General features: G+C 41.5%; 1 protein-coding gene across 5 annotated transcripts in view; it reads left to right on the forward strand.

Moving 5' to 3' along the window:
- Positions 1 to 15573, forward strand: part of AS3MT (arsenite methyltransferase) — a 29243-nt gene that overhangs the window by 1909 nt on the left and 11761 nt on the right. For 4 of the 5 annotated variants that reach the window (XR_004278619.1, XM_032313005.1, XM_032313003.1 and 1 more), the window contains exons 4-10: positions 1109 to 1259; positions 2223 to 2359; positions 3101 to 3170; positions 4512 to 4593; positions 6147 to 6278; positions 6630 to 6772; positions 9215 to 9349. Coding sequence is in view for 4 of the 5 variants with exons in the window: in XM_032313005.1 (XP_032168896.1) it covers positions 1109 to 1259; positions 2223 to 2359; positions 3101 to 3170; positions 4512 to 4593; positions 6147 to 6278; positions 6630 to 6772; positions 9215 to 9349 (850 nt within the window). In the remaining variant the exon portion in view is untranslated. Of the gene's footprint in view, positions 1 to 1108; positions 1260 to 2222; positions 2360 to 3100; positions 3171 to 4511; positions 4594 to 6146; positions 6279 to 6629; positions 6773 to 9214; positions 9350 to 11760; positions 12485 to 15573 lie in introns of those variants that run through there. The other variant, XM_032313004.1, reaches the window with a different exon arrangement.

Here is a 15573-nt window from a genome sequence, read left to right on the forward strand (position 1 = left end):
GAACCTGCTTCTCCCTCTGGCTGCGGCTCTTCCTTCTTGTATTCTTTCTCTTTCTCTCTCTGACAAGTAAATAAATAATCTTAAGAAAAAAACTGGTAGAGGACAGCACTGATCATCTTACAGCTCTGTTTAAAAACTCCCAATGGCCGCCGTTCCCACCCCATCCCCCTTTACTTGGGATACATTCATACGCTTTGGACTTGACATTCAAGGCTGTGCAGTCTGGCCCCCACTTCCTAGCCAACCCCAGCTCCCTCCGAGGCACTACACTACTCTAGCCAGACATTTCCCTCCCTCCTGCCTCACGTGCCGTTACTGATCTGGAATGCCTTCCCTCTCCTTTCTACCTTCCAACACGTCACTGATGTCCTACCTACAATGTGAAGCCTCCTCCATCCTTGAGCACCCTCTTCCCTGAACTACTATAGCACCTACTGCCTGTGCAGTAGATCATGGGAAATGTTTTCTGTGCTCATGCTTTACCTTCCCAGTTAAATACCTCCAGGGAACAGAAATCTTGTGTCACATTTCTTCTCCAGTAACTAGCACTGGAGAAGACCTGTAGTAGATGTTCAGCTATAATGCTTCACTAACTGTTTATTCAACAAATATTGTAAATGGCTTGTTTGTCTTAGTACCTGCTACAGTGTCCAACAATGGTGACGATGATAAGCAAAGCAGACAGAGTCCCAGTTTTCTTTTTCTTTTTTTTTTTTTTTAAGATTTTATTTATTTGACAGGCAGAGATTAGAAGTAGGCAGAGAGGCAGGCAGAGAGAGAGAGAGGAGGAAGCAGGCTCCCTGCTGAGCAGGAGCCCAATGAAGGGCTTGATCCCAGGACTCTGGTTGGGATCATGACCTGAGCCGAACACAGAGGCTTTAACCCACTGAGCCACCCAGGCGCCCCCAGAGTCCCTGTTTTCATGAAGCTTCCAGGTTAGTGGGGGAAAAGAAATACCTCAATAGAAATCCAGTGAATGATGGAAGCAAGGAGGGACAGAAAAGAAGGAGAGAGGTAGGAAGGAAGGATTTGTAAGATTTAGCGATTCTAAATATTCTGGTCTCTAATGGGAAAATAGGGGTACATGGCTGTGTTTTCTGTTTTCTAGGTATTATGGCTGTGGTCTGGTCATCCCTGAGTGTCTGGAGAACTGCTGGATTTTGGACCTGGGCAGTGGAAGTGGGAGAGATTGCTATGTCCTGAGTCAACTGGTTGGTGAGAGAGGACATGTCACTGGGATAGACATGACGGAAAGTCAGGTGAGGCAGTGATCTGGACGATAAGGAGGAAAAACTTCTCAAAGGCATTCTTTTTTTTTTTTTTTTTAAGATTTTATTTATTTATTTGACAGACAGAGAGAGAATCACAAGTAGGCAGAGAGGCAGGCAGAGAGGGGGAAGCAGGCTCCCCGCTGAGCAGAGAGCCCTATGCGGGGCTTGATCCCAGGACCCTGAGATCATGATCTGAGCCAAAGGCAGAGGCTAAAGCCACTGAGCCACACAGGCGCCCCTCAAAGGCATTCTTTTAAAGATAAAGTTGTTTCCTTTGTGACTCTTCAAGAGTAATCTAAGAAGGCTGCTGAATGCAAAGCTCATTGGTGCCACTAGTGCTTCCCACCCTGAAGGCTGAGAACTTTGACAGTTAGGGGCTCTTCTGGGAGAACAGAGTGAGAGGTTTGACCTCATATATGAATATCATGATGACCCCAAGGAGTCTGGTTTTTCCTTTACTTCTCTGCTATCTATCTTGAAGGATTTTGTTATTGAGTGAAGAGTTTACTCAAGCAAGATCCATGTATCAAAGGGCACCTGGCAAGCTCAGTCAATAGAATATGTGACTCTTCCTCTCTGGGTCAGGAGTTCAAGCCCCACATTGGATTTGGAGCCTACTTAATTACAACAAAACATAACAAAACTAAACAAAAACCCAGGTATCGAGCAGGGACTTTATCTCTCATTGAGTTGTCTCAGACTGTAATTTATCCTACATGCCCAGAGGAACCTTGTATACTTTTCCAAAAATATATTACGGGGAAAAAAAAATATATATGTACATATACATATACACACACACATATATATATATATATATATATATAAAACGAATATTCCATTTGTAATAGGAAAGTTTTATTTAAAAAGTAGCATATTTTAAAAATGATTATCAAATCCATATATATGTATATATATATTTATATATGTTTTTATTTTTTGTCTTTTTAGGTAGAAGTGGCTAAGAAGTATATTGAATATCACATGGAAAAATATGGCTTCCAGACACCCAATGTGACTTTTCTTCATGGCTACATAGAGAATTTGGAGGAGACTGGAATCAAGAATGAGAGTTATGATATTGTTATGTAGGTCTCTACCCTTATTTTTGTGAATATAGCCCCTTTCCTGTTGAACACAAATGTCACCACTCTTTGCTGAACTGACTCTCACTTAGGGTGTTAAGCCTGCCTGAATAAAGGGAGGGGAGCTGCTCTCAGGCCCTTGTAGCCCACCGGTCTCAGAACACAGTAGACCAGGAGAGAACTGATTGTAAACTTCACCGTGAACAGATGAGTCCAAAAGAATGACAGCAGGACCACTGAGTCTGCTCATACAACACACACCGACCTGTTAGCTCCAGTATTGTCGCAGCAAAGTGTAGGAGTCTGTGTTCCTCCCTTTCCTTTGAGTTGTTGTCAGATCATACCCGGGTGACAGCCTTAATGAAGCTGCTTTGGGCGAATTTCGCCAATTTACATGTGGCCTAAGACATGCATGGTGGAGGAGGCATTGGGAACCAGCCTTCGTGCCGTTGTGTGGTGACCATCAGCGCAGACACCAATTGGGAGTGTCTGACTTTTTTTGTGTGCCTGACTTTTTTTCCCTGCCCACACAAATTGGCTAACAATTTATTGCAATTTTAAACACTCCATCCATCTCCTTTTTCTTGGGAAAAAGTAGAGTGTGGGGAAGAGAGGAGGGAGGCAGGAAGAATGGTGTAGCTTTGGGGAATGACGGAAGACATCTTTAGGGACAAAAGGATTTGAGGCACTCTGAATAGTGTGTGAATTTACCTGACATTCCATCTTTTTTTTTTTTTTTTAAAGATCAAATTGTGTCATTAACCTTGTGCCTAATAAGCAGTCTGTGCTGCAGGAGGCGTGCCGAGTGCTAAAGGTAAGAGAAGTGAGGCAAGTGGTCTTTCCATGTCAGTAAGAGCAGATGGGATCTGACCTGTTCTTGTCCCCTTGAGCTGAGAGTTCCAAGTCTTGCCATTTATTCACTACATTAAAAAGGGACGGCAAAAGGGGCGTGGAAGGATGCCCCAGATGTGGATTTATTTTCCTCTCATGTCATAAAAGCTAATAAATCCAAGAGTCCTGATTGTCACTGGATGCCATGAAATAGTTGCCTTATGGCAGTGTCTTCTCTTGTTCCCTGCTGCGCATGGTCCTGGGATAGCATCCGTAGAATGGCAGGGACTTCTGGACTGACTCCAGAAGACTGCTGTGGATAGACTCTTCCAGCTTGTGTAGTGTTTCTGAGGGCTGCTTATTTCATCTCTATCAGGATTTCACATCTTTGGGGATAGAAAAGATGGAACTTTTACATCAACGACTTTGTAAAAGGAAGACTCTCAGGAGCTCCAGGCCCTCCACATATATCATGAAATGTGTATCTTTGTGATAGAAGATATAAGATTCTGAGATTTTTGGTTTACAGAGCGTGCCGTAGAGCTCAAATAAGAATATGTAGGAATGATTTAATAAAGTCTTATTTAATACGTCATCTTACGGGCCAGTTCACTATCTTCATCAAAATGTACTTCTAAAAGGTAAAGTTGTTATATTACAGTCTAGACTCTGAGCCCTTGAAACTAGCTAAATACAGTCTTGAAAGTCCTGATTCTTATTTATATAAAAATATAATTATTATCATAAAAATGAATACCATTATAAAAGTTTTTTTTTTTTTTTAGATTTTATGTATTTATTTGACAGATACAGCAGAACACAAGCAAGGGAGAGGGAGAGGGAGAAGCAGGGCCCCCACTGAGCAGGGAACATGATGGCTGGACTTGATCCCAGGACTCCAGGGCCCCAGGATCATGACCCGAGCTGAAGGGAGATGCTAAATGACTGAGCCACCCAGGTACCCTAAAAGTTATGTGATTTTTAAGGGAGAAGAATTCAGGAATACTATTTTTTTAAAATTAGTTATACAACCACCTAGGACTGCATTTGGTTCGGACTTGCTAAAATTTTCAGCACCTCAGTATCTTTATTTAGGAGAGAAACACTCTTGAAAAGCCATTTTATTGTCTGTAGGGCACTGAAAAAAAGTCTTGGCACACATCTATTGCTTGTAACTAGCAAGACAGCTGTGATTTGTTCACCAAGGATTACCTTAGTACTTCTGTTGGTTTTTATAAAATTGATTTTATCTCTTCAATCGTTTCTTTGCTATCTGGGACTAATGTCATCTTTAACCTTGTTTGGACTAATACTGCTTCTTCAGCATGGTGGGGAGCTGTATTTCAGTGACGTCTATGCTAACCTTGAATTGCCAGAAGAAATCAGGACACACAGAATTTTATGGGGTAAGTGTTGCTTTGTTTTGTTTTATGGCTGACACTTGTTCATGTGTAGGGCTCCAGTTGCTAATATCCAGGAGGAGGCTTTGTGATGTGGGAACACGTGGGACTAGGTGTGATGGCTTCTGTCCCCTTTCTCCTCTGCCACTCAAGAGTGGTATGACCTTGGACAGTTTAATTAGTCTCTTTGAGTCATTGTTTTCCAAATTGTAAAATGCAGAGAATAATACAATCTTCCTTATTGGGCTATTATGAAGATTAAATGAGATAGTGGATATGAAAAATACTTTGAAAACTGTAGCATGGCAACCCTTTGAGGACTGAAGCTCCTTCATCTCCTTCTGTTCTCAGTGTTACTATGTTATTTATTCTCTTATCGTCACTTACATGGAGTCTCTGGAAGTTGAGGAGACGAATGTATGCCTGTGGTCAGTCTGATTGTGAAATCAAAAGTTCTTAATTTTAGGGGCACCCGGTGAGCTCTTTCAGTGGAGCATGTGACTCTTGATCTCAGGGCTATGAGTTCAAGCCCCATGGTAGGTATAGAGATTACTAAAAAAAAGAAAGAAAGAAAGAAAGAAAAAAAGAACCCCATTAAAACAAACAAACAGTTCTTACTTTTAGAATAAGTTCTGTTAACTTTTTTCCTGTCATACAGTAACAAATGAATATTGTTAAAATGTTGGAAAATACAAAAAGAAAAAGAAAAAAATTATTGCTTAACCATGTAACGTGGCAATAACCTCTTTAACATTTTAGCATAGATCCTTGTAGGGTATGTGTGTGTGTATAATAAAATTTGGAGCGTGCAATCTGTAGAATTTATTATCCTAATTTTATTTGGCATGTTTCCTAAGCCTAAAATCTTTAAAAATGTGTTTTGCGAGTGTGTATTCTACATAGTGTATTGTACAGCTATGCCATCATTTATTTGACCATTTCTGTATGGGTAATCACTTGGGTTCTTTCTAATTTGTTGATATAATAAATTTTAAAAACTTTAAATTGCCTTATGACTATTATTAGTAGTTATTATTCTAGTAGCAGGTTATTTATGATAATCTGGAACTAATAGGCAACTTTGTAAATTATCCTTTATATTTTTTTACTCACATAGTGTAGTGCTTTTCGGAAGGTAGCCTAATCCATCCAGAAATATGATTGCAGCTGGATGCAACCAGCACATTAGTGAACCATTGAAAACCATTGAAAAATGGTTTGCAGAGGCCATCAGCTAGCATATTCCATTTTAACTGTGACTTTCAAGATCTTGGGGGGATGTTCAGGTCCCTTTTCTGTTTCTAGGATATATATTTTAACTAACACCATATCCCTTTTTTTTTTTTTTTAAGTTTGTGTATTTAAGTAATCTCTACACTCAATGTGGGGCTCAAACTTATGACCTTGAGGTCAAGAGCTGCATGCTCTTCCAGCTGAGCAGCTGGGAACCCCAACTAATACCATGCCTGATAATTTTATAGCAGAGTAATTTCTTGAATACCTCGTTGTGGTCTGTGATTTTTCTTTTTTTCTTTTTCTTTCTTTTCTTTTTTTTTTAGGTGAGTGCCTGGGTGGTGCTTTGTACTGGAAGGACCTTGCCGTCCTTGCTCAAAAAATTGGTTTCTGCACACCGCGTTTGGTCACTGCCAATCTCATTACAGTTCAAAACAAGGAATTAGAAAGAGTGATCGGTAAGAAAGAGCAGTGGGGAATGTTAAAACTGCTCCTTGAAGGGTTCAAATGTGGGGTTTTGTGTGTTTTTTCAAATGTGGTGTTTAGCAAGTGTGTACTGAATGGCTGTCACTGAAGGAGACTTTGGGTCATCTGGAAACATCCATCTTGTCTTCTGTTTAATAGCAACCTCCCAGAGTTTGGTATTTAATAAAGCACTTCAGTTATTCAGTAAATGAAGTGAACTGCCAGAAAGATAACTGATGGCATGCAAAGAAGAAAATCACCTTTATGATGTGTGCTCTTCATCCGCTAAGCAAACCAATAGCCATTTGGTGCCGGAGCTGAACCACGGGTGAATTCCGTTTCAGGTGACTGTCGTTTTGTTTCTGCAACATTTCGCCTCTTCAAACTCCCTAAGACGGGACCAGCTGAAAGATGCCAAGTGATTTACAATGGAGGAATCACAGGCCACGAAAAAGAACTGATATTTGATGCAAATTTCACATTTAAGGTAAATAAAAAATTCCATAATTTTGGACATTCTTTCTACTCTTATTTTTGCTCTAGGGACCCTTTCTTTCTTTCTTTCTTTTTAAAGATTTTATTTATTTACTTGACAGAGAGAGAGATCACAAGTAGGCAGAGAGGCAGGCAGAGAGAGAGGGGGAAGCCGGCTCCCTGCTGAGCAGAGAGCCCGATGTGGGGCTCGATCCCAGGACCCTGAGATCATGACCTAAGCCAAAGGCAGACACTTAACTGACTGAGCCACCCAGGTACCCCAAATATTGTTTTTTGTTTTGTTTTGTTTTTAAGATTATTTATTTATTTATTTGACAGACAGAGATCACAAGTAGGCAGAGAGGCAGGCAGCGACAGAGGGGGAAGCAGGCTCCCCGCTGAGCAGAGAGCCCGATGCAGGCCTCAATCCCAGGACGGTGAGATCATGACCTAAGCTGAAGGCAGAGGCTTAAGCCACTGAGCCAACCAGGTGCCCTCCAGGTACCCTTTCTTAACCTTGCATTGCTTCTCACTTTCCTGGTGTTGGGACACATGCGTGTGTGTATGTATGCTTTCGCTGAACCGTTAAAAGCAGACATCGTGACATTTTACCCTTAATATTTCAACATGCATCTCCTAAGAATATTCTCCTACATAACCACAGTATCACTATCATACCTACGAAAATCTTTTATAGAAAGCATCCATCAGACTTCAGATTAATGGAATTACAGAGAAGTGGTATGGAAAAGAATAGAAGTATTGTGCAACAGTATTTCAGTGGTTCACTTGTATCATCGAATGAAGGAACTCTTAGTGTTTAATGACAACACATTGATATCTGTATTACTCTTTGCAGGGCCGTCTTTATTCTCTCAATATGGAAAAGTATAGGCTTTGGCATCTGACACCTGGGTTCAAATGCTGGCTCCTTTATTTATTACTTGGATAAACTTGAATAAGTCCTACTTTGAGATATAGTTTGCTGCGTTGCAAGAGTAGGATAATAATACCTACTGTGTGGAATTTCTGTAAGATTAGCAATAACATAGGGATGCCTGACTGGTTGACTTAGTAGAGCATATGACTATTCATCTCCGGGTTGTAAGTTCAAGCCCCATGTTGGGTGTAGAGATTACCTAAAGAATAAAATTTTAATAAAGATTAGTAATAATATAGCAGAACCTGGGTACACACTGGGCACTCAGTAAATAGAAGATACAAGCATGATTGTTCCATAGTTAGAAGGATTTAGTGTTTTGCACCTCTGATTTTTTTGGTCCAAGTAGCACCTTCACAGTTCTTAACTACCCCCTGGTTCAATGGAACTACTGATGCCTTTTCACTGATCTGCTGCCCCTTGATGTACTGCCTGCTTTGGAGAGTCACAGAATCAAAGTGGAAAAGGCCTTTGAACCCATTGCTCTGATACAGTGGCTCTCAAAAAAAAAAAAAAAAACCACCACCAACAAAAAAATTTTTAAGAGCAGAATTCTTTTTAAAAGCAATATCTTATTTAAAAAACCAGTATTTGGGGGGCGCCTGGGTGGCTCAGTAGGTTAAAGCCTCTGCCTTCAGCTCAGGTCATGATCTCAGGTCCTGGGATCAAGCCCTTCATCAGGCTCTCTGCTCAGCAGGGAGCCTGCTTCCCCCTCTTTCTCTGCCCGCCTCTCTGCCTACTTGTGATCTCTGTTTGTCAAATAAATAAATAAATAAATAATCTTTTTTAAAAAACCAAAAAAACAATATTTGGGGTATCTGGGTGGCTCAATCATTTGTGTCTGCCTTTGGCTCAGGTCATGATCTCAGGGTCCTGGGATCGAGCCCCCACATTGGACTCTCTGCTCAGTGGGGAGTCTGCTTCTTCTTCTCTGTCTGTCTGCTGCTCCTCCTACTTATGTTCTCTCTTGCACTCTCTCTCTGTCTCTCAAAATGAATAAAATCTCAAAAAAATTTTAAAAAGCCCAAAGCTTACTATGTGTCAGATGTTACTTTATATAACCCCAGTATATGAAGTGGTGAATGCAGAGCTTATCTAAAGGGAGCAGGGGTTAGATAGCCCAGACTCTCCTGTGCTCACTCCTGCTTCCCAAAGCATTAGTGTTCCCAGGCACACTGGAGCTCACAGAAATACACATTAACTATTAATTTAAATCCCCATTTTAATGATGAATAAGGTGATACTCAAATTTTTTTTCCTATATTTTCTATATCTGTCTCTGGGAACAATGAGTGTCTTTTTTTTTTTTTCTTTGCCACCAAAGAAAAACTGATTATGACACTGGTCAATTGCATTTTGAAATCAGCATGAAACTAATAGCAGAGTCTGAATAGAAGAGAATATCATATCATATTTTTGTCCTGAAATGTCACTCCTTAATAAAACCTTTGCATTTCTTTTATTGAGGTTAAAGTGGCATTTCTTAGTAAGTGTGTTTTTCCTGCTGCCCTTCAGGAAGGTGAAATTGTTGAAGTGGATGAAGAAACAGCAGCTATCTTGAAGAATTCACGATTCGCCCAGAATTTTCTGATCAGACCAATTGGAGAGAAGCTGCCAGCATGTAGTGCCTCCTGTGCTTTAGGATCAAAGGTTTGTTTGGCTTTCAATCCCTATCTTGACACGGACTGCTAAAATAAGAAATCATTATTCTTTTAGTTGGCTGCTATAAATAATCTGTAGCCTGTTTGTATCTTACAAAATGATTTGAATTAACTTCATAACTTTATTTTTCCAATCTGGACAGTAGTCAGAGGCTCTCAACTTGGTGTACCCATGAAGGGACTTCAGGGCATCCATGAACCCCGTAAAATTTTATGTGTAAATGTGTATTTTCTCAAGAAAGGGTCTATTACTTTCATCAGATTCTTAAAGGAGTCCAGATACAAAAAAGATTAAGAGCTACCTTGGAAAAAATTATTCAAGTATTTGTTTTCTAAATTTAAAAAAAAATTTTTTTTAAAGATAGATTTATTTATTTATTTATTTATTTGACAGAGAGCAAGCGATCAAGAGAGGGAACACAAGCATGGGAAGTGGGAAGAGGGAGAAGCAGGCTTCCTGCTGAGCAGAGGGCCCAATGCGTGGCTCGATCCCAGGACCCTGGGATCATGACCTGAGCTGAAGGCAGAGGCTTTAACCCACTGAGCCACCCAGGCACCCCAAATCCCATCCTTATTAAGAAGTCATTCTTCTATCTCCCCTCCCTCTGGCCTCTGTCCATAACTAATTTGCTTTCTGCCTCTGGATTTTCCCATGGTGGACATTTTTATATAAGCGGAATCATATACTGTAATGGCTTTTTGTATCTGGACCCTTTTACTTCACATATGGTTTTCAAGATTTATCCATATGTCAGTATTTAATTCCTTTTTATGTCTGAATAATATTCTATTGCATGTATATACCACATTTTGTTCATCCATTCATCAAGTTGATAGTAGCTTCTTTCTACTCTGGCTATCCCGAGTAGTACTGCTGTGAACATGCATGTATGTGTCTTTGTTTGAGCGCTTGTTTTCACTTCTTTTGGGTCTACACCTGGTAGTGGGATTGTTGGTTCATCCAGTAATTCTACATCCAACTTTCTGGAGACCCACCAAACTTTTCCACTGTGGCTGCACCATTTTAAATTTCTACCAGCAATGTATCGGTTTCCAATTTCTCTACATCTTTGCCAACACTCTGTCATTTTCTGTTTAGTTTTGATTGTAGCCATCCTAGTTGGTGTGAAGTACCTCCTTGTGGTATGGATTTGCATTTCCCTAGTGACTAGTGATGTTAACCATCCTCTCACATGTTTGTTGACCATCTGTATGTTTTCTTTGGGGGAAATGTCTATGCAAATCCTTTGCCCATTTCTTTTTAAGAAAGGGAGAGAGAGGGAGGAGATGTAGCAGGAGAGGGAGAGAATGAGAATTTTAAGTAGGCTTCATGCCCAGGACAGAGCCCAACATGGGGCGCAATCTTACAACCCTGAGATCATGACCCAAGATGAAATCAAGAGTCCGACACTTAACTGACTGAGCCACCCAGGCCCCTTTGCCCATTTTTTAATTTGGGCTGTCTTTTTATTGTTGAGTTGCAAGAGTTCTTTATATATTCTGGATATAAGACCCTTATCAGCTATATGGTTTGTAAAACTTTCTCAATATTTTGTATGTTGTCTTTTCACTCTCTGTCCTTTGATGCACAAAAGTTTTTAATTTTAGTGAAATTGAATTTTTCTTTTTTTTTTTTTTTTCTTTTGGTTGCTTCTGCTTTGGGTGTCATAGCTAAAAATTCATTGCTTAATCCAAGGTCACATAGATTCTTCTAGTACTTTCATGGCTTTGCTTTTCACATTAAAATTTTGAACTATCTGGAATTCACTTTAACATAAATGTTGAAATACAGTGTGACTATCTCTCCAAATATTAACTAGTTCAAATTTTCCTGTTTACTTATTAAATCAATCCCCCACCATTTTGAAAGGCTTATTTTGATCATATCTTAATTTCTCCCATGTATACTTGAGCCAGGATGCCACTATATTCTAAAATGATCATTTTCTAAACTATTTTAGATTCCTTTTGGGAATTATTTTAGTATCTGAAATATTGGTGTAGCATTTTCTAAAGCATTTTATCACATTTTACCTCATGTCATCTCTACAGCTACCCTAGGAAGAAGGCAGGTAGGTAGTTATAATAGATAATAGCTTCCTTCTTTGCATTTCTTTTCTTTTCTCTTTTTTTCTCTATTTGACAGAGAGAGAGAGAGAGATCACAAGAAAGCAGAGAGGCGGGGGCGGGGGGAAGCAGGCTACCCGCCGAGCAGAGAGCCCGATCCGGGACTTGATCCCAGGACCCCAAGATCACGACCTGAGCTGAAGGCAGAGGCTCAACCCATTGGGCCACCCAGGCACCCCCACTCTTTGCCTTTCTTATATTTAATCCTTCCCCCCTATTCATGGTACCAATTATTTTATTGATCCATTCATTAATTTATAATATTGTATTTAGAACAGGCTGAGTGATGGATTTCAAGGCTGTTTTGGCTGACAGAACTTATAGCATTCACCAAAGTCACACCAGTGATGTGTCAAGGCACTGGATGTTGGAAGCCCCAGGAAATAACGATACTGATGTTGCTGTGCTAGGACGGCGGCAGGGTTGGTGTTTACACACAGGCCTTACACTCAGATAGGCAAGGCTCAGATCTGGGCTTTACCAGGCTTGTGTGATCTTGGGTATGTAACCTACGCTCCCTACACGCTCTGTTTCTCCATGTGTAACAGGAAGGTAATAATCACTTTTTCTCCTCAGCTTGTGAGGATCAGTGGGGATGTTCTGTGGGAAATGTTAGCCTGTTGCCTGGCACATAATACACACTCAAGAAACAGAAGTCGTTACAGTTATGGATTTATGCTAATTAAGGTTCTTGGTCACTTGGAACTGTGTTCTAGGATTTCTCATTCTTCCACACACCCTTTCTCCTGGGCCCAGAGATTCTCGAATCTTTTGCCATGAATTTTTTGCTTTCTTTGGCTTGTATGTTGTAGTAATTTTGGATACCTTGAGAATACATGGACACACAGGTAACCGTTAGGCCTTTTTCTGCTTCCTCTGTTATGTAGTAAGCAGTCTTTAAGGGTATAGCTTATTTAGAGATCACTCACCAACATGGTCAGTTTGCAGTTGGGAATTTTTTTTTTTTTTAAGATTTTATTTATTTATTTGTCAGAGAGATATCACAAGTAGGCAGAGAGGCAGGCAGAGAGAGATGGGAAAGCAGGCTCCCTGCTAAGCAGAGAGCCCCATGTGGGCTTGATCCCAGGACCCTGAGATCATGACCTGAGCCCAAGGCAGAGGCTTAACCCACTGAGCCACCCAGGCACCCCTCTAGTTGGGAAAGTTTAATGGAACACAAGAGTCAGGAATTCTGGAGCCCAAAAACCGGGTATGGGCTCATTTGGCCACTCTTAGCAGCATGAATCAGCCACAAGCTAAGTGCAGGAGCCCTGGCTAACGCTAAAGTGTGATCTACAGGTTTTGTTTTATCAAATTCTTGAGCACTCTGCTCTTTGTTACTTTTCTGTTTTTCGAAGCAGGTGCCCTTTTGGAAAGTAGAGAAACGCGACTTTGGACCTTTCTGTCCTTGAAACCTTTCAAATGTGATATTGGTATTTTGAATCTCTTGGGAGTTCACCAGTAACAAAACCTTGCTGGTGAGAATCAACGTGTATATTGAAATGTTTTCATCATTCTCGTTCTCTTGGAACCCAGCTTCCCGAATCCTAGTTAGAAAAGCTGTCGGCAGGTTACAGTTACAAGTAAAAGGAGTGTTTCCTCCAACCACAACACTTCTAGTGTACTCTGGCTGTAAAAAAATTTTCGTGAAGTGGGCTGGCTTCCGCAGAGACCCCTTTCTTGCAGCCTGCCTCGCCTTGACCTCCCTTTTAGTGCGCACGCGGGCTGTCCAGGAGGGCTCTTGACCTCGGATACCAGTCATAACTTGCCACGTACTTGAACTGGTTTATCCCACCTGCCCCTTCTCTCATCTGCCTTGTTTCTTTCAGCCTGCTGATGTGCCAATGTCTTTAGATCAGTTCCAAGGTTTTGAAATGGCAATCACTGACAGGGAAGGAAGATTTAAAGAATGAAACAGCTGCGTGTCCTAGAAATATAACCTTGTGTGCTCGGAGGAGGACGTGCCTATCTTTTTTATGGCAGACCTTTCCGATAAAGACCCAGAGCCCAGTACAGGCAGGCACACGTGGGCGGGGGGGGGGGGGGGTTGCTGGTGCCGGCGACTTCCTGACAGCTGCCGCCAATGCGGAATGCTGCTTCTTGCCGAGCATTGACGCAGTGATAACCATTTCTGAGATCCCTTCTTCTCTTTCTTTTGTCCTCTTCCTCCTCTTCTCTTTTCTCCTGCCCTTCCCACTCCTCCTCCCTCCCTCCCTGTTCCTCTTTCCCTCTTCCTCCTTCTCTTCCTCCTCTTTTAATCCTGACGAGGAAAGTGTATGTTGCTATTCAAAGAATTACATTAGGGGCCCTTGGGTGGCTCAGTTGGTGGAGCATCCGACTCTTCACCTCAGCTCAGGGATTGACCTCAGGATCGTGAGTTCAGGCCCCACATTGGACTCCACACGGGGCATGTGGCCGACCAAAAAAATTACATTAGTAAAACACTGCAGCGTCGGAAATGATGCAAGTAGGATTGTGGTACACACTATCCTGCTACAGTTAATAGCAGTGGTAGTAACAATGTGAGCAAAGGTAGGAATAATACAGAGAAGCTAGTCTTTACTGAACAGGTGAGATATTCAAGGCACTGTGCCACATGGTCCTCACAATAACCCTTATTATCCTCATTTTAAAAAATTAACTAATTCGGGGCGCCTGGGTGGCTCAGTGGGTTAAGCCGCTGCCTTCGGCTCAGGTCATGATCTCAGGGTCCTGGGATTGAGTCCCACATCGGGCTCTCTGCTCGGCAGGGAGCCTGCTTCCCTCTCTCTCTCTCTGCCTGCCTCTCCATCTACTTGTGATTTCTCTCTGTCAAATAAATAAATAAAATCTTAAAAAAAAATTAACTAATTCATTTTTAAAAATTATCCTCATTTTACAGAAGAAGAACTTAAGACTCAGATTAATGTACTAGTCCAAGGTCACAGAGCTAGAAGGTGGTGAATTTGAACCCATGTCAGATTCTGAAGCTGACATTCCTACCCTATATGCTGTACTAGCTCTCCATATCTAGACTTTTCATAGAATCACGGGATGTTGGTGGTGGAAAGGACTATTTATCAAAGTGTCTCACCTTTTATTTCCTTTAAGTCTGGGGATCTTTTAGGGATGGAAGCATGCATTAGGAAGTGATACTGAGGGACGCCTGGGTGGCTCAGTTGGTTAAGCAGCTGCCTTCGGCTCGGGTCATGATCCCAGCGTCCTGGGATCGAGTCCCACATCGGGCTCCTTGCTCCGCAGGGAGCCTGCTTCTCCCTCTGACTCTTCCTTCCACTCTGTCTGCCTGTGCTTGTTCTCACTCACTCTCTCTCTGACAAATAAATAAATAAAATCTTAAAAAAAAAAAAAAAAGGAAGTGATACTGATATCATTATCTCTTATTAGTAGAGAAGTCATGGGGTAGGAAGAAGAGGAGTGGAAAATCATTTTTCTGGGTGAAAAGGCTAACTTTTATGACTAGGAATTCCAAAGTAACAAGAGAAGGAAATAAACAGTGGACCAGAGGGCCTGGCAGAAGCGACTGGCACAGCCAGCCCTCTTCTAGGCTTGGAGATCCCCTGCTGGATGCTAGCTTATTACCTGTTAGGGAGCCCAGATCCAGGCAGGCATCTTCATTCTAGAAGAGTGGAAACTGAGGGCCAGGGGGACCAGGCTCCCCATAGGTTATTTCAGTGAAGGTAGTGGTCCGTAGTACTGTCTGTCCTTCATGAATGTAGGCTCCGTAACTGTCTTGTCCTGCCTTCTATTTGCAGTGACCAGTGATCAATAGTGAGAGTGTGCATTTATGTTTAATGAATTAATTATCATTAATTGAGGTGGCTTATTCATGCTCTTGATTTCTTGCCTTTGTGCCTGGTTTTCCTCTGGCCGCGCTGGTGCTGTTGTTGGAGGTATCTCATTTGGAGGTGAAAGGAGGAAAAATAAAGACTACCATCTTGTCTTCTGAAAATTCCGCTCACTCTGCCCTGAGATCTTGCCAGCTGGTGTTGGCAATCTCAACATCTGAACATCAGCAGTTGCTAACAATGGCCTTGGTGTCTAGGACTTGCCTTCTTGTCTTGCGCACATGTTTCTGGAGATTAGAGT

Source organism: Mustela erminea, chromosome 14 (assembly GCF_009829155.1).
Source record: "Mustela erminea isolate mMusErm1 chromosome 14, mMusErm1.Pri, whole genome shotgun sequence".
Lineage (NCBI taxonomy): Eukaryota > Metazoa > Chordata > Mammalia > Carnivora > Mustelidae > Mustela > Mustela erminea.